Below are 19,689 nucleotides of genomic sequence, written 5' to 3' on the forward strand. Positions count from 1 at the left end.
CCGTCCCACGTGGGAGTGGCATCCGGGCCGCCAACTGGAAGAAAACACAGGGTCACTCCAGTGACCTGACAGACTGGCACCCACAACTGGCAGCCCTCCCAAGTCCTCTTGCCCAGCCAGGCCCTCCCCCACCTCATGGGAGCTGGCATGGCTGCATCTAGTGCCCACCCAGTGCCTGGCACACTATATATTGGATATCTCCAAGCACTTTAAAAAGTGTGAGGGCTACTTCTCTGTAAACATAAAACTTCTAAAAAAATTCTAACTTAGGCCCTGGCCGGTTGGCTCAGCGGTAGAGCGTCGGCCTGGCGTGCGGGGGACCCGGGTTCGATTCCCGGCCAGGGCACATAGGAGAAGCGCCCATTTGCTGCTCCACCCCCCCCCCTTCCTCTCTGTCTCTCTCTTCCCCTCCCGCAGCCAAGGCTCCATTGGAGCAAAGATGGCCCAGGCACTAGGGATGGCTCCTTGGCCTCTGCCCCAGGCGCTGGAGTGGCTCTGGTCGCGGCAGAGCGACGCCCCGGAGGGGCAGAGCATCGCCCCCTGGTGGGCAGAGCATCGCCCCTGGTGGGCGTGCCGGGTGGATCCCGGTCGGGCACATGCGGGAGTCTGTCTGACTGTCTCTCCCCGTTTCCAGCTTCAGAAAAATACAAAAAAAAAAAAAATTCTAACTTAAAAAACGGTAGCACGAGGAACACTAGCTGTCACTCGTCCCTGTAGGGTGCCCACCTTAACAGGATGGTTCTGACCGTAGCGGGGCTTGCTGTGGGTGCCACTTGTGACCTGGGTCCCTGCTCTCACTTGTGACCTCCCTTCCTCCTCCATGCAGCGCTCCCCACCTTGCACCTACTCCCCTGACCTACCCCCCATGAGTGAGGACAGGAGGTAACCGTCCATGTACAGGGAAAGGCCATCCAGAGAACTCACCAGGACCTTCCGGAACCCATTCCGGACACGGACGTACAGCTCCTCCCTCTCAGCCACAAAGATGAGCCAGCCCTCTGGGACCTCGGGCACCTTGTCCAGCATGGTCTGGTACGTGGGCCAGAGCCTCACCTGTTGGATGCCCAGAACAATGGGGTCCCACTGCACACAGAGGCAGCATCGGGCTCAAGGGGTGAGAGGTGGGGACAGGGATGGCAAGATGGTCCTGACGGGGTGGGATGTTTAGGGAACCACATTTGGATATTTCAGGGTACTGAAGTGGGGACATGGATGCTCCCAACAAAGGACAGTCCTTGAGACTTAATTGGGTTTCTTCTCATAAGGCTGGCCCCTGAGAACACCCTGTGTAGGGTGGGTGGCTGAGGCTGCCCTCGGGAAGAAGGAAGAGAGGGACTTGGCACGAAGTGCCCAGTTACCCTTGAGCCCTGTGAATCCCTGGGCCACCAGACTCAGCACAGTGGTCCTGGCCGCTGGGACCTACTCCATGGCTGTCCTCCTCCCCTGCCCATCTCAGTCCATCTGCTTCAGAAACCACATTTTAGGGTTTGTGTCTGCCCTGGGACAGGGCCAACCTCAGCACCAAGGTCCCTGTGGGGTCCACCCAGGATTCCTCTGAAGCAGCTGCCTCCCCACAGGCCTCCAGAGGGAAGGGTGGCTGGGCAGGCAGCTGGGCAGTAAGGGTCAGGGGCAGGAGGATGCTTACCCCTGAGGAAGTGCCCATAGTCCCGGGGGGTCCTGGGGGCCCAGGCGGGCCTGGGGGGCCAGGAACACTGATAGCTACAAGAAAGAAACCAGAGGTGGACACATGCCAGCCCCAGCTGTATGAGACTAGGGCCCAGACACTCCCCTTGCCGAACTTACTCTGCCTATAGGGGCCAGGAAAGGAAGGGGGTCCTGGAGGTCCTGGGGGCCCAGGAGGCCCCTGGCGCCCTTCGTAGCCAATGCCAGGGGGTCCCTGAGGTCCAGGTGGGCCAGGCGGGCCCCTGATGCTCTCTCCTTTGGGACCCTAGGGCAGACAAGACATGTGGCATTGTCAGCTTGGTCGCCATGCCAAGGGCATTTAAGTTTGAAGAGCTGGGCTACATCTGTCAAGAGCCTCTATAGGGATCACAGCCTCTGAACTGTCACTTCCCTGCCCATGCCCCAGAGCCTTGGAGAACCTCCAAACCACACCCCCTGTCCCTTCAGCTGGGGTGTGATCCCAGCATGTGGACCAAAGCAGCCACTGAACAGAGATGTAGCTCCCGAGGGCCCTCACTGCCTATCTGTCCCCTCAGCAGAAGCTGGGCACACTATTTCCTGAAATCTTTTAGGGGAGATGGTCTCTGAGGGGCCTTGGTGAGGTCCTGAGCCAGAGGCACAGCACCAGCAAGAGAGTAGGCATGAGAGTTGGGTAAGGGCCCTACCCTGTCCTCTCTTCCCTGGTTGGATATTGGAGACATCCCCAGGGTCAGTGTGCCCACCCTGGGTTGGGGGTCAGTGACTAGACACTCACCACGCCTGACGCATGCCCCCCATAGGGTTGGAACCAGGATGAACATGCTCGAAGCCCAGCCTGCAGGGCACAGCCCGTGGGCCTCATCATGTGTTGGTGCCAGACTGGCTCTGCCCTCGGCTCCTGGCCTCAGGGGCCTCTGGAAACACAGGCTCTGGCACAGGCCTGGGTCTGTGTGTGGGCATCTGCAGGGTGGCCTAGGGCACAGACTTACCGGAATCCCAGGGTAGCCTGGTGGTCCAGGGGGTCCAGGCACACTCGAGCCGAAGAATCCGCCACCCCCAGACTCGCCCCTTTCTCCTTTCTGCCCAGGGTCCCCTCGGTCACCTTTCTCCCCCTATGAATAGAAGTGCTTGTTTGAGACAGGCCAGCTCTCATTGCTGGTGTGGGGAGAGGCAGGTGCTGACCCCCACAGGCTTGCCAGGCCTTCTGCCCCATCTGAGTGAGTCCCCACAAAACCAAGCCAGCATCCCATGTGGGGGCCCAGCAAAGAGAAGGGCTTGGCAGGGCAGTGGTCTGAGGAGGGCTCAGCAAAGGAATAAGGGGTGTCACCCACCTTCATTTCAGCCTCCAGCTGGAGGAGGTCTAACGGGAACTGGCCTATAAGAGATTTTGGGTGGGGCCTCAGTGAGGTGTCCGTACAACATCTTTCATTTATAACCCCTCACACCCATCTATACCTTCTTTCATTTCTTTCTATAAAATCCTTCATTTCTGTTTAGAGATCCTTTGCCTATTTCATTACACTTACTCCCAGTTACTTGATTTTTTTATTTTGGATATTTTTGTTAATGGTGCCTTTTTTTCCCTTCCAGTTTTATTGATGTAACTGACATCCAGCACTGTCGACGTCTGTGAAGAGCAGAGTGACTCAACTTAGATATGCTGTGAAATGGTTACCACAGGAAGTTTACTTACCATCCATCATCTCATATGGATGCAAAAAGAAAAGAAAAACACATTTTTTCCCTTTGATAAGCATTTTGGGGACCTAGTCTCTTAGCACTCACCAAGTATACCAGAGGCCACTATTAACCATAGTCACCATGCTGCACATTACATCCCCAGGATTTATTTATGTTGTAACTGGAGGTTGGTACCTTTTGACCCCTTCATCCAACTCTCCATCCCTCCACCCACACCTCCGGCAATGACCAACCTGATATCTTTCTAAATGGTACCTTTTCAAAATTTCATGTCGCTTAGGACTGGTCACTGATTTTGTAAACTGCCCTCATGACGTTGGTGAATTTACTTACAATTCTAACAATTTATCTGTAGCTCCTTTGGGGTTGTTGATGATCAAAAATGTGTTGTCTATGAAAATGGCAGGTTTATTTCTTCCTTTCCAAAATGTGTACCATGGGTTCTCTCCCTGCCCCTCTCCTGGCCAGGCCCTGTGCTCCCACTGAGGATGGCAGGTGTCGGTCCCCAGAGTCCCCAGGGACACTCTACCCGGTAGCAGGCTAGCTCCTTTCCCAACGTCATGCTGCACTGCACCTCCCTTGTCAGTCATACGAGGGTCACTCAACACCCAAAGTGGGCCAGCTCACGTGCTGTCACCACTGGGCTTCCTGTCCTGGATCCTTCTCATTGCATGGGGGGGTCCCCGCTGCTCCAGGGTCATGGTGGATGCAGAGTGAGGGCCGCACGCGAGCCCCCGTGCACCCGCTCCCTTCAGTGCCGGCGTCCTCATCCATCTGCTCCGGGAGTTTTCTAGCCTCTGTTGCAGTTTCTCTGTATCTGGGCACTCTTCCAGCTACAGCTTCAGTGTAGACACCATGCTTGCTTCCACTATCATCGGAGAATACACCGTGCATGAGGTCACCTCTTTCCAGCGTGCAGACTTGCTTTCACCTGGCATGGGCCCCCGTGTGAATAGGCGGTGTCTTCCATGTTGGTGCCAGTACCAGTGGTCCAGGTTGTCTCCTGTTCAGATCCTCCACCTCCTGACTGACCTGTCCTTTCTCTGCCTGTCCCATCACTTACTGAGAGTGGGGTTAAAATTTCCTGGGTTTCATGTTTTTCCTTTTAGTTCTGTTAATTTTTGCTTTTTCTATCTTGAAGCTATGTTGTTAAATGCAGACCTATTTGGACTTGCTGTATTTTCCTTTCGTTTGGTGGGTTTGCTTTTATCATCACAAATGTTTTATTTCTGGCAATGTTTCTGCCTTTAGATGCACTGTCTGACTTCTCACACGCACATGAGCACATGTGCTTTCACACCCTACATTAGGGAGTCTCTTGTAAGCAGCAGTTTTGTTTTTATTCCACTGAACATTTTTAGCCTGTTTGTTTTGAATGCAGTTACTGATGAAGTTGGCTTTAAATTAACATTTTACTCTATTTTCTATTTGTTCTACCTGTTCTGTGCTCCTTATTCCCTCCTTTCTCGTCTTTTGAACCAAGCTTTCTATGTTGGTCTTCTTTTCCGTTGGTTATTAACTACACATCCCTTTTCCATTCTTGGCTCAATTCTGAGGGGATGGTGCACCCTGGACACTTGGGATGTCAAGTGCCTGAGGGAGGCCTGTGCCTGTGGGAGGCCTTCTGGGCTTCCTGGGCAGGGCCTGTCTCAGAGCCCTGGCCCCTGCCGCACTGCCGGAGGGGCCCCAGGGGCCCACTGCCCTCCATCTGTGTCACAGCAGCAGCACTTTCTTCTCCCCACAGGGCCCCTCACCATCTCCATTGGAGATACCAGGTCTTCTCTGGGTGGCAGCCCTGCTCTTCAGCGGGTGGGGTGATGGGACATCCTACTTGGCCATTACCTTGGCCCCACTGTCCTTATCACCCCCTGGGCCCTGTGGGAGTGATGGGGGCAAGCAGTCCAGCCCCAGCCCCGCAGGTCCTGTCAGGGCCCTGCCAGCCAGGAAGGGGGTTCCTTCCTCCTGGAGGGTGGGAGAGTAACCACAAGCATAGCCCCTCAGCCCAGGGCCAGCCAGAGCACTCTCACCTGGTGGTCCGGGCAGGCCTACTTCTCCTTTGTCACCTTTTGGTCCAGGAGGCCCCTGGTGCCCTAGAGGGACAGAGACGCCAGTGCCCATTATCAAGTCTGTGACAGAAACATGCTCTTCTGAGCTGACTCTAAATTATGAACAGCAAGTGGGTGGGCACTCCCATCCAGGATCATCCCCAGGGAATTCATGCTTCCTCAGAGGCAGCTGAGCAGAAAACGCCAAGTCCTGGAGCATCCAGCACCCCTGAGGGGCCTCCTGCACCCAGCTCTCCCAGGGGCACTAGGAGCCCTCACCTGGCAACCCTGGAGCTCCAGCAGGGCCAGACTCCACAAACGCCTGCAAAGAATGTGCCAAAGGTGGTCAATGAGGGAAATGCTCTGAAAACCCCAGCCACCCGCATCCCGAGACAGGGGTACAGGGAAGGGAAGAGAGAGACATAGGGTTTGGAATCAGGAGCCCTGATCATGACACGAGGAGTCCCTCGTGAGTTTACTTCATGTCTCTGAGCCTCGTGAAATGGGGATGTCCATCCTACAAAGGACCATGGGGCTTGGTGCTGAGGTGCCCAGATCCAGAGAGCCTTCCCAGCTCCTGGCCTGCACTTCCCTTGGGAGCTTATCTTCTAATCGACTATGGCTTCCGAAGCAGGCAGCCCGGCTCCCACTACCGGCTCCCTCCCAGATGCACCCCACGACCCCACACAGAAGCTATGGCTTAGGCTGCCTCTCCCCGGGGTTGGTGAGGGCTGGCAGTAGAGAGGCAGGAGCAACCAAGGACTCCGTCTAAGGAATGGGGAGGGGAGATTGGGTGCTGGGCGACTTACATTGCTGTCATAGACAGGGGTCCCAGGAAGGCCTGGGGGCCCTGGAGGCCCTGGGGGGCCAGGCGGACCCTGTGTGGGGGAAACAGGAAGTTCTGGTCAGTTATGCTCACAGCAAGGCTATGGATACTGGCCACGGTGGCAGATATGGGCAACAGCATTTCTGAAAGTCACCCTGGTCACTCCCTAAGCCACTGAGTGTGGCCAAGGAAGGAGGGGTTGGAAACAGAATAGAGGTGGGATGCACCAACCAGGGATACATGCACAGCCATTTCCTATCCACCTTTAACACTCAACAGGGTGGAAAGAATTCAAGAGCCTCTCTCCCTTACTGACAAGCGTGACCTATTGTTGCTATCTGTTCCTGATTTTCCAGAACAGCCCTGTTTTCGTCCACAAGAGGGAAGGATGCCTTCATGAAGAATCAGCAGCAAAGGAAAATTCAGAAGAGCAGATTGCCTGGAACACTAAGCTCAGGACCACCGTCCCTGCCAGGCTGGGCTCACAAGTGCTTGGAGCCAGGACCAGGGAGAATGCAGGAGGGACCCTGGGCTGAGATTCAGGGTGGGTAGAAGACATGACTACAAATGCCTTACCCTGCAGATATTACTGAAATAAAACCTTTGGCTCAAAAGATGGCAGAGTTACTGCAAGTTATAACATGGCATGGAGTGAAGAGAAGCATGTAGCTCAGAACTCATGCCAACCCAGACACTCTTTTCAAGAAGGGGCATCTGTGGGCTGGGGCTGCATGTGCATGTGTGGGCATGTGAATGTGTGTGTTGTCCACCTGTATGAATGTGCATGGGGTCTGCACATCAGAGGACCACCACCGAATGGTCATAGCACAGGGCCCCTGAGAAGCAGCCTCCGAGATGACCCTGGGGATCACTTTCCAGCCAGGCCATTCCGGGTGCTGGGCTTCCCCAGGTGTGCCTGGTCCACCCCTTGCAAGAAACTCACCCTTGCACCAAATCCGATGCTGGCATCTCCAGGCTCCCCTTTTTCCCCTTTGAATCCATTCATCCCAGGACGACCCTGGGGAGCAAGGTGGGGGAAACTGTTTGGTGTTGTCCAAAACCTTGGCCTTAGCCACTATCTCAGTCCCCACCAGGGCAGACCTAGCCCACCCCCAGCCTCATACCACCCCAGCCCTCAGGCCTGGTGGGCTCAGCCCAAGTAGCTTCTATCCCCACCTAGGGCCTCCTGGGGATATCGGCCCCTCCATGGTCCATGCTGCTCATGAGCAGGGCTGAGACTCCTCGCCCATGTCCCAAAGAGAGCTGTGTTCAGGCAGGGGCCACCCTTGGGGGAGGACTGTACAAAGGATGACAGTCCATCCCCTAGGGTCTCATTGCCCCTGTTGGCCTGGGCCTCTCTCTGCCTACTCTCCTCACACAGCAAGAGACCCCCAGCCCTTACCGGTCGTCCAGGGAAGCCAATCTCTCCCTTGTGCCCAGGCCGTCCATATGGACCCTACGGAGAGGAGCAGCCACATTTCAGGTGAGCAGAGATAGACTCTGCAGTGGTCTCCCACCAGCCCGTCCTGAGCTTTAAACGTGAAGCTGGGATGTAAACTGGCCACTCGTACTGCTCAGCAGGCAGGCAGTGACAGGTGCCTTTCAGAGAACCACACACACGTGTACAGGTCAAGGAAGCGTGGGCCTACTCACCGGTGGTCCGCGGAAGCCGGGTTCTCCCTGAATGGAAGCCAGAAGCACTGTTAGGTGGCCACAGGTCACCTGGACATCCCCAAGGGGTCCCTGTGCCCATCTGGATGCTCTCTGGGCAGCTGACCACAAGGGAAGGAAACAGCAGCAGAGAGAAGGTGCTAGAGTGGAGTTTCTCTCCTAGGGTGCATGGATGGGACACACCCTGGGGTGTGAAAGCCGGGGGGCTACCCTGTACGTAGTGTCCTGGTTAAGAGTCACCATGCCCAGAGCTCAGTTATGATGCCAGGTGGGGCTGGCAGAGTTTTCTCTGGCCTGGAGTCCAAGATCCCATGGCTCATCCCCAACAATTGTGGGGGCTTTGGGACCCCCTGTAGGCCTGTACCCACAGCCACATGAATTGGGAACAGCTACACCCTATGATCCACCCACGGGCCTGCCTGGAGGGTCACCTGCTAGGGGCAGGGGACTCAAGGCACGGGCCCTCAAGGAGCCTGCTTCTGACCTCAGCCATGCCCTGCTCCCTCCTGAAAAAGGATCAGGACCTCAGCCCCAGCCACAGTCCCAGGGCTGAGGGGTAGCCAGACAGCAGAATGGGGCAGCTCTCCCCAGGCAAAGCTAGGGACTCCATTTCTGGTAGGTGAGGCCAGGTCAAGGAGCAAAGAGCTATGGTCCTGAGTGTCCCCAGCCTCTGTGCAGAGCTGGCTCAGCTGACAGGGACAGGGTGCGACCAAGGGCTAGCTGGGCTGGGCCCATCTGAGCATGCAGGCTCTGGGGCCTTGAGGACCCTCCCCATGTGTTTGTGAGAGAGGAACAGACAGGGAAGGGCAGGGGGACCAGGCTGTGGAAGTTTCCAGAACCCTGCCCAGGTGGCTTTTGTGTATGGTCAGGAGCTAGCCCCTCTCAGGAAGACAACCCCCACCCAACGCTGGCTCCGCGGCCCCTAAAACCCCGCCCCTCAGCGTGTACAAGGGGTGAAAAGCCAGGCGCAGGTGGTTGTCTCACTTTGGCTCCTTTCTGGGTGGGAGCCAGCACTCTGCCGTCGGGGCTGAAGATTGTGCCCGGCTCACCCTTCTCGCCCTAGAACAGCAAGCAGCATGGTTAGGGAGGCCAACTCCAGGGGAGAGGGTCCTCATAGCCACCATAGCAAAGTCCCAACTCGGGCATCCACACCAACACTCCAGAACCAGTGCACGTGAGTGGGCCTCCCTTTCTGGGGGCTCTGGTTGGGTGTCTTAGTGGGTCTACCATGGATCACAGTGAAGTGAGGGGAGCAATGGTGTCAGAATCTGTCACAGGCTTTAGGTGGGCTGTGGGGGCTCCCAGGTCCCCCCCAGAGAGTGATCACTTGGGTAAACTGGGACTGCCCCTTAGAGTCATAGATAGGGTTGTTCCTGAGAAGATGGTGCCAAGCCCCTCACCTTGGGGCCTGGGAGGCCCTGCTGGCCTCTGGTGCCTTCTTCTCCCTTTGGCCCAGCAGGTCCCTGCAGAGAGACAGGCAGGAATGAGGGCCCATATGAGCGACTCAGTCCCCATGATGACCACTCACACTCTCTCCCAGCAGAGTTGCCCAGGATGCGCCTGCTCCACCTTTCCCGAGACCCCAGTGCTAAAATGCGGGGGCTTCTGCTAAGGGGTCAGGAAGTTCCTCAACCTTGCAGGTGCCCACTGGGCAATGGGAGGGGCTGAGGCTACTTACGGGGAGGCCCGCATATCCTGGCTGGCCCTGGGGGAGAGAGCAACAATGTCACTGGGGGAAGGGGATGGACTGGCACCACGCAGCCAGACAGTCCAGGCAGGACCTTGATGCTCCAGACCTTCCAAGGCACATACATACCTTGACTCCATGGGACATGGCTACTGCTCTCTGTCACCAAGGTGGCAGACATGCAAAATCACAAAAAGAAAACCATATTTACAATTAAAATTCCACTCTCATTTCATCACTGTCACAAGACCAACAGAAAACCAGAAATTAAACATAGGACTAAATTTTGTTTTTAACAGTCCTTCTGGCTTGTGTCTCAAGCTCCCTCAGATGAGAAGTGAAGCTGCTCTTGGGAGCCTGCCTCCTGAACCACAGAGCCGTCCGTGACCCTGGGACCAATGTCCCGCCTCCTTGTGCTGTGCATTGGGGGCCAGAAGGGACACCTCAGCATCTGAAGGGGTGACACTCTGACAAGTGGGATATGTTGTCAACAGTGTAGCTTTGGAAGGCCTTCCTTTGACAGTGAGAAACCCCACAGAAACAAGGCTGGAAACGCCAAAATCTTTGGGCGTCACCTGACCAACATCCTCCCAGCCTACACTGAATCAGAGCATGGCCCCCAGCAGCCAACCTTGCCCTGGCTGTAACCCGCACTGGGGGTCCAGGCAGAGCACACGTCCACCCATGCAGTGTCCTTACATCCTGCTCTGACATGTAGATGATAGGCCCTGGGATTCCGGGAGGTCCGGGAGGGCCTGGCACCCCCACGCCATCCTTCCCTGGGTCACCCTGAAAGAAGAAACCCATGTCCAGTACTCGGGTTGCTTGTAGCGGAAGAATTATTACAGTGGCTCTGGCTGGGACCCCAAAGCCTACCCAGGACTTGGGAGGGGTGCCCAGCATCCACAGGGTGTGAGGAGGTACCTTGAGAGCCCCCCATACTTGAGGGTCTTCACTCCAATTCTCCAAGACCACGTGGGACAAAGACAGCACCCCCCAAGGTCGCCATGCATTTAGCACCCCACCTGTGCACCCAAGTCCTCCCCCCCACTTACTTTCTCTCCCTGGTTCCCTTTTTCTCCTTTTGGTCCCTGCAGATATAGAAAGGAAATGTTTCATCATAAACAGAGCACATGCCCCTACCCACCCCTGGCACCCCAGACTGGTGGGCCCCACTTTGAATGAAGGTATGGAGAGTTCTCCTCTCACTGAACAATGGAGTTGGGGGAAGAGGGAAGGAAATATGAGCCAGGCAACCACAGGAAACTCCCAGGCAGCCTTGGCTCTGGACTCATCCCATGGAGTAGGGTCTCAGGGCCCCTTGGCACACAGAGAACTAAGTTAGGGGACTGTCAGAGAGACACATTGGGGTGCTGGCTCTCACCCTTAGTGTGTCACCCCACCCCCAGCAGCCCTGGGGAGTCACCTACTTGGGCTCCAGCCACACCGTCTCTGCCAGGGAGACCAGGAAACCCGGGAGGTCCATCTGCACCGACATCTCCCTACAAAGGACACAAGGAGAGGACCATGTGTCTGACATGGCCCAGTGAGCCAGTTCTGGGGAGGTGACAGGCCAAGACTCACACCCAGGAACGACTCAGCCTCCTTGAAGCACTCAGAGGTCGAGGCGGGCAGGACAGGGTTGGCCATCTGGGGTTGAGGGAGGGTTAGAGGACTTGTGTGGCACCCGACTTCTGTAGCAGAGCCAGGAAGAAGCAGGGAAACCTGGGTAGGAGTGTGCCTGGGGGTGAGCACCCTTGGGACAAGTAGGTCTTACGTTCTAAGGAATAAAGTCAGAGTTGAGATGGCACAAGGACAAACCAGGGGAGAGTGGAGAATGGCCTGGAGGGTGGCCCCTGCAGACTCACCATTACTGAGGCTCTGAGGGGACTGGGCCAACAGGGTCAAGGGGGCATAACCCAGCCAAGCCTTCTGGCCTCAAGCTTAAGGACCCCTCCCTGCCCCCAGACCAGGCCTAATAAAATTGCCAATTTCCTTACCTTGGTTCCTGGTGACCCAGGTGTTCCAGGATCCCCCTAAAGTGGGTGAAGAGACTCTGTGAGTGCAATGCCAAAGTTGGGCTGGCTCAACACATGGCAGCATCCACCCATCCCCAAAGAAAGGCAGGAAAGGGCTAGTTATTCAGGCAGCCTCGCACACTGTTCCCCTTCCCCCAGCTCAGAGCTGAGCATCGTAGGGACTGAGCAATGGCCTGTACGGCTGGGGTCAGCCACATGCTGAGGGCACACCATCATTATCATTCCCAGAGGACTTCATTTTTTACAATTTAAGAAAGCTAATAAGTATGTACTTCTAAAACCTCAACTTTTGAAATGTCACAAAGTTTTGTAAATCAAAGCAAAACATTCTAAAAGAAAGAGAGAGATGAAACAGCAGAGGTGGATTCCACAGTGGGTCCTGTGTACTCCAGTATCCATGTGGGGGGAAATAGGAGCACAGAACGGCCTGAGGGGGATCCATCCTGGGGGTTCCTCCTGCCTTCACCACCCATGGGGAAGGGAGGAGGTAACCTCCAGTGACAGGGAGGAGAGCAGAGAGCAAGCAGGGAGAAGAAAAGATGAGGTGGGGGTGGCCCGAGAGAAGCTCCCCGGGTGTGCAGGGTGCCACCTGCTGTCCTGGAGGCTGTAAGGGTTCCTTCCAGAAGCTCCTCTTTCTCCCTAAGTCAGCACTTCAGATGCATGAGGCCAGGGATCTCAAGTCACCCAGCTTTAGGATGATGGGCCAGACCCCCACCCCCACTCTTTCCACCCACATGCAGGCTGTGGGTAGGAGTACGCGACTATTGTCTCCATTAACTCCCATGGTAAAGGGGGGACAGGAAGCAGTAACTAACTCCTGGCTGGGGGTAGGTGTGGCAGGGGTGCTCACTATTTAATCTTACACTGACCTTGACTCCAGGCCTGCCGGGTGGTCCCTGTGAGGCAAAGAAAAAAGAGGCCGTTAGAGCTTGGTCTGGCTGGGAGGCTTCACCCTCCCACAAGAAAACAAGCCCTTGTCAGAACTGCCAGCTCCTACTGAGACAGAAAAAAACTGAGTCGGTCAACAGGAGCCAGCACCCCTCCCCTGAAATCCCACTGAGAGGGTGGTTTGTCCTTGATACCATCTAGAGCCCCACAGACACGACACACTAACTGCAGTGGATGTGCCAGTGCCCAAGCCAGCCCCGAGCCAGCCCACCTGGGTGATCAGCTCAGATCACCCCAAAACAAATAAATTTTCATTTTATTTAACTAAAAATAAGTGCATCTGAACAGATGGAATGCTGCCATCTAGCTGGTTTAGCCTCGCTGTGACCCCCGAGGGTCTCCATCACCTCAACTCACCTCCGAGGCCTGAAACAGTCCCACCGACCCCTCCTGAGGTCCTGGGGCATTGGAGCTGTGGAAGTGGGCCTGAAAGCCTGAGAGAGGGGACCTAGGCCTCCAGGTCTCATGGACTCTGCCCTCGAGATCCTCCCCACCTTTGTGTCACAGCAACGACTCTGTCACCTCTGGTTCACGCCTCACCTGATGCCGCAGCAGCTAACTGCTACTGACAAGAACTAGTACATATAAAGAAAGGTACTGAGTTGCGATGGTACAGCCATCTGAGCTGACTATGGACTTAGTCTCTGTCCCAGTAGAAATTCTTGTTGATGTTGTTCAGAATGGAAAACTCGTCCAGCCGCTCCCTCCAGCCAGCTGAAGCTTCCAAGGTGCCAAGCAGAACTCAGTGACAGATGTCCCAGAAAGATGCATCTTTCAGGGTTCATTCCACCCAAGTTCATTCATCTCGACCACATGGGAGAATCCCAAGGGTGGATAGTGCCCTCAACTCGGTGGCCCCGCTGGTTCCGTAGTGCTGCTCCTGGTCCCTACATGGGCCTGTCCCAGGGAAGCCCTCTGCCTCATGTGCCCCCAATGCCCCCCAGAGCTGACCAAGCCCACTCGCAGACAGTACCTGCTGCCCATCAGCGCCTTGGGCTGTCAGCCAGAAGGGTCCCCCGGAGCCTTCCATGTCATCCTGGAGAACACATGACTCAGGTCTGTGTCTCTTCTTTTAAAAGAGAGCCAACCCGAGGCCAGACACTGGCCCGAGACGGGATCCAGTCATGACCGAGCAGGGTGGACTCCAAGGGCCCAGTCGCCTGGCAGCAGCTGTACTCGTTCTTGAATTAGAAGCGTCTGCCTGGGGGCAGGGATCTTCTGAGTGGGCGCACATTCAGCCTCTCTTAAGTTTAGGTCATTGAGTTGTGCCAGGGGCCTCGCTGGGTGATGGTGTCCAGTTTCTGCTTTTGTCTCCCTGGAGTAGCCTTCAGCATCATTTATCGGACAGAGTCCCCGAGAAGTGAGCATTTACAGAAGTGGGCACCAGTTCCCTCCCACTGCCCGTGGCTCCACCATGAGGCACTATCCAGTCAGTGATGTGACTCAGGAGACACACACACACTCACTATGCCCAAAGGCCAATGATCCCTGTCCTGCTGAGCCCGCCCAGATGCTCATAACTCACATGTGGACACCAGTGTGAGTTGTGGCAGCCAGTGTGGGATGACAGGAGGAAGCCATGGGGCACAGACCCAGACTTTCTGGGGGCCAGGAGCGGCTGGTACTCACAAACCCTGCGGGAAGTCCTGGTCCTGTAGGTCCGGGGCGCCCTGGGAGCCCAGGGGGCCCTGGTGGTCCTGCTGGTCCAGGGGACCCTGCCAAGCCATTCTCTCCAGGAGCGCCAGTGGGGCCAGGGTCTCCCTTGCTTCCCTGCACAGGTGGAGAGACTGTCATCACTCTCTGCCACAAGAGTAGGTGTCAGCTGAACTCCGAGGCAGCTACTGTGGCCCAGCATACCTATGTTTCCATAAACTTTCTGCAAATCTGCAAAGCCACAGAGATAAGTAACACTCTGAGAAGCAAGCAAACCCAAATGCACTTCTTCTGAATTTACAAGGATTTCAACTACTTAAAAATTAAACAACTGAGCGAAAACCAGACACACATTCCTGAGACGTTCATTCCAGGGAAGCAAGAAGCTCATGGCTTGGGGTACACTGTGCACAGAGCATGCCGCACGCACAGGGCCAGGGGGATGGGGATGAGAGCCAGGAGACATTGTGGCAGGTGAGTGGGAAGGGTGAGGCTGGAAGGAGCTGGGGGAGGTGACAGGGGGCTTAGAGCATCTGGGAGACATGGGACTATGTTACCACCTAGCAAGGTTGGGGTGGGGTGCACAAGGCATGGCCACTGGGAGGAACAAGAGCCAAGAGGCAGGTGTAACATGGGATTCCAGTCTCAGACGCAGGCCTGCCGCTCGGACCTTGAGGGTCCCAAGGGCCAGGCAGGAGCTGGTGTAGGGGAACAGGGACTCTAGGACCCAAGACAAGTCCCCTTCATGCCAATTCCATGGCTAGGCACAGCCCACCCCCTTGTGTCCACCTAACTACTGAGCCTCAGTTTCCTCATCTGTAAACAAAGGAAGAGGCTATAAAGGACACATCAAGCCCACTAGCCCACAGCAAGGGCATGAGTGTGACCACTGCCTGAAACGTGCTCCAGCCTGGGCCACCTCCAGAGGCCCCTCCAGTGAGGAGGTCCTCCCACTACTTCCTCAGCCAGTGCTCCATGGGTTGCGACAGGACCCCCAGCTCTCACCTGTTCACACATCTCTTATCACCAACTCCTGGGTGGGGGGCTTGACCTGTCTGATTTCACTTTAACAGACACTTAACATTTTTGACTTTTTACTACCCACTTTACCCAAGGGTTAATTTTATTGGAATCAATTTTAGTTTTTTGGCTTTACTCTTAGTGCCTTTCATCTGTTTATCATATTTTAAAAATCTCACCTAGTTTTTGATATTTAAAAAGTTCTTACTAAAATGTTTGTTCTCTGAAACCTCTAATCTCATCCACTTCCCCCGCCACCCTCCGTTCCCTACTCAAGGTGTACAGATCTAAAATTCTCATCAGGTTACTTAAGGTTTTTTTAAAAAGTCTGAGTTATCATTTTATCTAAATATCTGACTTTGGCATTCAGTTATATTTCCACAGGCTGGAATCTGGTGCCATGCTGGAATGATATCTAACTTTGCCCCAGCTGTAATCCCATTGTCGTTTCCTCACCCACCCCTGGGCCTTATTCATTTGTGGACACGTGTTTATACATACACACCTTTACTCTGAGCTCGACTCTTCCTTAGGCTCCTCCTAATCTCTAGCCCACCACTCTGATGCCACTGGCATCGTCCTCCTCACATCCCGTAAGGGTTTCCTAGCAGACCCCACGCCAGGTGCTCTGCTACCTCCCAGCAACTTCTTTGAGTGTTAGCCCCTTGGACATGCTGGGGAAGTTTCTGGTTAGGCCCACCCTGTCCAGCCTGTGGAGGGGCTAGATCCTCATGGGTACCTGTGGGCCAGCTGTGGGGATTGGGGGGAGCAGGTGGCACAGACAGCAGTGAGATCCCAACGGGAGTGGCATCCCCTTGTGTGAGAGCATCAGGGACCTGCTCTGAATCTCGAAGGACAAATGTGATGCCCGCTGCCAGGGTAATTCCTGACAGGGTGGACAAAGTCAGGGCTGTGGGCCAGACCCCATGATCAGCACCAAGGACAGCTCACTCCCTCTCTGCCTGCCTGCCCAATCCTGTGCCCTCCTGGGGGGCGGGGGTTACTTCCACCCAGCAATCCTCCCCATCTGGAAGTATGTAAGTAAGTACCTTAGGTCCTGGGGCGCCTCCTCTGCCCTGCAGGAAAGAGAATAATTATAAAAACAGACCAATGAGCAGCCAGCAAAACAAAAGGGCACAGGGTTTCACTCATTTATCCTGCCCTCAGGGTCACTGTTTTCCCATTTATGCTGACTTTTTTCTGATTTTCTTCTCTCCTGGATCTGGGAGCCAGGATATCTGAGCACTACTCCCAGAAGACGTGCATCTAAAATTCCAAGTGCCCCTCTTGGCCCTGGTGTACCTCTGGCTGTTCTCACCACTGCCCCTGTTTGAGGTAAGAACAGAGGCTCCAGGAGATGCTCAGACATGGGGGGCCAGGACTGATCCCACTGCTGAGAGTGGGCCGTCACCAGACTGTGCAGAGTGGTGAACGCCCCAGGAGAGTCCTTCTAGTTCAGTTGGCCAAAGCAATGAGCACAGAAGGGTGCATTTTAATGTGGTGACACTGTGAACAGAGCATCAGTCTGGATCGATGCTCCAGGTTCAAAACCCTGAGGTCGAGGTTGCCAGCTTCAGCATGGCTCATTGGTTTAAGTGCAAGTCACTGGCATGAGCAAGGGGGTCACTGGCTAGGCTTGAGCCCCTCAGTCAAGGCACATATGAGAAGTAATCAATGAACAACTAAAGTGAAGCAAATATGAGTTGCTTCTCCCTCTCCCCCCTGCAAAATCAATTAAAAAACATACTGCTCACAAAAATTAGGGGATATTTCAAAATGAATATGAAGCAATAAAAAAAAGGCATTTGATTTTTCTTTTATTAAACAAGAACATCAGAAAAGCAAACAACAAGTCAAAGCAAGTTGTTTGATTATACAAATGAGATGCAAAACTAACTTTTATTTCATTGGTGAAAATGCAATGAAATAAAAGGCTGAAAGTACTGGAGTATCTGCACTTTTCCTGATCCTCTAATTTTGTAAGCAATGTAATAAAATAAAATAAAATGCACCCCCAACCCCCGGCTGAGCCCAAAGCAGCCACAACTCATGGAAGGTGCCATATGGAAGTGTCTCCAAATGGCTGGAAGTTGGCACCTCCTGTTCATTCACTGAAAACTAGGAGAAAATCATGGCCCCAGTTAGAGGTTTGTGCAGCCTCAAAAATTTCTCCATTATTGATGCCACCAAAACTGAAACTTGAGGTCCTGAATTTTTACATGAGCCCAGTGAGTTGTGGCTCTAAGCAAACTCGGGAATCCCGAGGCTCCTTGCTATTGCACTATGATGACAGTGGTAATGGTGGCTTCTTGTAAAGCCACACACAATCTTGGGTGTTGCCACCCTTGTGGCATTTCTCCTCTATGAGGTCACTAGGGCCAAACCCCACATCCAGGGTTTGGTCACCCTTTGGCCATATTATGTGGCTATAGGTCATGTCCACCCTAGACATCAGGAGAAATGACTTACAGAGCTGCCTTTCTGGCCGGACTCTCCTGGTTGCCCATCTTTTCCTGGAGCACCTGGAGGTCCCTGGAGGAGAGAAAGCAGAGTGTGTGACCAGAGGAATTCAGCAGCTGAGAAAGTCGTGAGCCAGCAGATGATATGGGTATCCACAGATTTCCTGAGAATCAAGGACACACCTGAATCCTATGGCTCACAGAGACCCCTACACTAATGCAGGTCAGAAAGCTCATGCTGCTCTGCTCAGTACTTACATTTCTTTCCTTTTTATTTTGACTGGCTGATCAAATTGGAGAGCTGCTAATCCATGGTGAGTGGGCTGCCTTATCCATGCTGTTGGGGAGAACCCTTACTAAATAAAGTAAGACCATCTGCTGTCAATAGAATGACTCTACATTCTGGTGAATTACGCACCCAGTATATGTTATCAAGTGAAAATCAGGCTATGCACACCTGGTTTCTGTGATTGATTACAATAGCATCATCTGTGGGCACCATAGGCCACCATGTCCTCGGTGCTAGAAGCAGGGAAGTAGCTGGGCTATAAGGTCCTTGTGAATAGTGAGCTGACCAAACTTGGGCTCCTTACAGACCCCAGTAATTGGTCAGTGAGGTCTACCCTGATCCCATGAGAATCACTCCTGGAGACAGACTCTGTGAGGTCAGCTGACCACTGAAGGACAGGAGAGATGAATGGCACTGCATTCGGTCACTTATCAAGTCAGCATCCAGAATTACCAGGCTCCTCCCCAGCTAGGATTCAGAGGACAGGAGTACAGAGGTGGTGAGGGGGACTTCTGCCCAGGAAGAGACCCCACACTTGGTGTTTCACCCATTCCCAGCTGACCCTGATGGGGCAAGGGCTGCTTGAGGGGATGCAGGTCTTACTGGGGGGCCAGGGAGCCCACGTTGTCCATCTCGCCCAGGCACACCAGGAAGGCCTGCAGGTCCTGGGATGACTGAACTGTTCACCCCGAAGCGTCCTGGCTCTCCAGGCAGGCCTGGGACACCTGGGGGCCCAGGGGGGCCAGGGAAACCTCTCGGGCCCTGGACATAGAAAAACACAGATCATGCATACAGCATCTACCAAGGGACAGCCCCACCCTGGTCTGGCCCACCCCTGTCCCCTACAATCTACTTGTGCATAGAAGACAGTGGGGTAACAGCTACCCGGGCTAAGGTACACTCACTCTGAGGCTCTCCAGGTCACCGCTGAACCCGGACCCCTCCATGTCAATGAAGGTCTGAGAGAAAGAGTCCAGACATCCATCACACAGAGCCCAGAGCTGTCCACCTGGCCCAGGCCCTGCCTGCACTCAGGTGGGAGACCCGCCCACCCCTGCACTATGCTGTCCCTGCTAAGCACTGCCCCATGTCACCACCAGGTCAAGATATTTATAACGAAGCAAAGAGTGAGTGAATATGAGATCCTCACCAAGTGAAAGAAGCCTGAAGGGAGGTCCGACTGAGGCCCAGAACCATCAGGAGGGCTCCAGCCCTACCCTAGGTCCTACAGTGTGGCCCTGGCCCTGCAGGCAGGAGCTGATTTCCCTGGGCTCTGACACCTCCCAGGAAAGCTGGTTCTGGAATCGAGGGTCAAATAGGGGATAGGAGGGTCCTTCCTCTGGGACTGTGGGCAGACCCTCACGGTGGAAGAGGTTGCAGGTGGACTCACCAGTTTGTCATGTCTGAAGGAGGGTCCTGGTGGCCCCGGAGGCCCTTGAGGACCCGGGGGTCCTCTTGGCCCTACCCCAGGATCTCCCTGGGAACAGAAGATGCCCGTCACACCAAGGAGCACAGCCTCATTGTGGTTCAGGGGTCCAGATGGTAACGTGGCTCACCCACAGCCCCAGCCAGGTTAGACTCACCTTTTCACCCTTGGGTCCCACGTCCCCTGGGGTTCCCGGGAAGCCTTGTGGCCCAATGTCACCCTGAAAGACACAGGCAGGCAGCTCAGACAAGGAGAAGGCACCT

The 19,689-nt window shown here is 54.8% G+C and overlaps 2 protein-coding genes across 5 annotated transcripts in view; one reads left to right on the forward strand and one right to left on the reverse strand.

Annotated features, from left to right (window-relative positions):
* SLC19A1 (solute carrier family 19 member 1) overlaps positions 1-6,836 on the forward strand; it is a 57,564-nt gene extending 50,728 nt beyond the window's left edge. For both annotated transcript variants that reach the window (XM_066259167.1, XM_066259168.1), the window contains exon 6: positions 6,591-6,836. In XM_066259167.1, the coding sequence (XP_066115264.1) occupies positions 6,591-6,770 (180 nt within the window). In that variant the 3' untranslated portion in view covers positions 6,771-6,836. The remainder of the gene's footprint in view (positions 1-6,590) is intronic.
* Positions 1-19,689, reverse strand: part of COL18A1 (collagen type XVIII alpha 1 chain) — a 92,647-nt gene that overhangs the window by 3,999 nt on the left and 68,959 nt on the right. For all 3 annotated transcript variants that reach the window (XM_066259155.1, XM_066259153.1, XM_066259154.1), the window contains 29 exons: positions 19,584-19,646; positions 19,391-19,477; positions 18,906-18,959; positions 18,604-18,762; positions 17,722-17,784; positions 16,302-16,328; positions 14,209-14,349; positions 13,553-13,615; positions 12,501-12,527; positions 11,593-11,628; positions 11,023-11,094; positions 10,648-10,683; positions 10,292-10,381; positions 9,722-9,751; positions 9,584-9,610; positions 9,306-9,368; positions 8,890-8,964; positions 7,888-7,914; positions 7,637-7,690; positions 7,178-7,252; positions 6,218-6,286; positions 5,688-5,730; positions 5,391-5,453; positions 2,994-3,037; positions 2,652-2,774; positions 1,804-1,948; positions 1,646-1,719; positions 925-1,053; positions 2-34 (listed from right to left, as the gene is read on the reverse strand). In XM_066259155.1, the coding sequence (XP_066115252.1) occupies positions 2-34; positions 925-1,053; positions 1,646-1,719; positions 1,804-1,948; positions 2,652-2,774; positions 2,994-3,037; positions 5,391-5,453; positions 5,688-5,730; positions 6,218-6,286; positions 7,178-7,252; positions 7,637-7,690; positions 7,888-7,914; positions 8,890-8,964; positions 9,306-9,368; positions 9,584-9,610; positions 9,722-9,751; positions 10,292-10,381; positions 10,648-10,683; positions 11,023-11,094; positions 11,593-11,628; positions 12,501-12,527; positions 13,553-13,615; positions 14,209-14,349; positions 16,302-16,328; positions 17,722-17,784; positions 18,604-18,762; positions 18,906-18,959; positions 19,391-19,477; positions 19,584-19,646 (1,992 nt within the window). The remainder of the gene's footprint in view (position 1; positions 35-924; positions 1,054-1,645; positions 1,720-1,803; positions 1,949-2,651; positions 2,775-2,993; positions 3,038-5,390; positions 5,454-5,687; positions 5,731-6,217; positions 6,287-7,177; positions 7,253-7,636; positions 7,691-7,887; positions 7,915-8,889; positions 8,965-9,305; positions 9,369-9,583; positions 9,611-9,721; positions 9,752-10,291; positions 10,382-10,647; positions 10,684-11,022; positions 11,095-11,592; positions 11,629-12,500; positions 12,528-13,552; positions 13,616-14,208; positions 14,350-16,301; positions 16,329-17,721; positions 17,785-18,603; positions 18,763-18,905; positions 18,960-19,390; positions 19,478-19,583; positions 19,647-19,689) is intronic.

Source organism: Saccopteryx bilineata, chromosome 2, assembly GCF_036850765.1.
Source record: "Saccopteryx bilineata isolate mSacBil1 chromosome 2, mSacBil1_pri_phased_curated, whole genome shotgun sequence".
NCBI classification, from domain to species: domain Eukaryota; kingdom Metazoa; phylum Chordata; class Mammalia; order Chiroptera; family Emballonuridae; genus Saccopteryx; species Saccopteryx bilineata.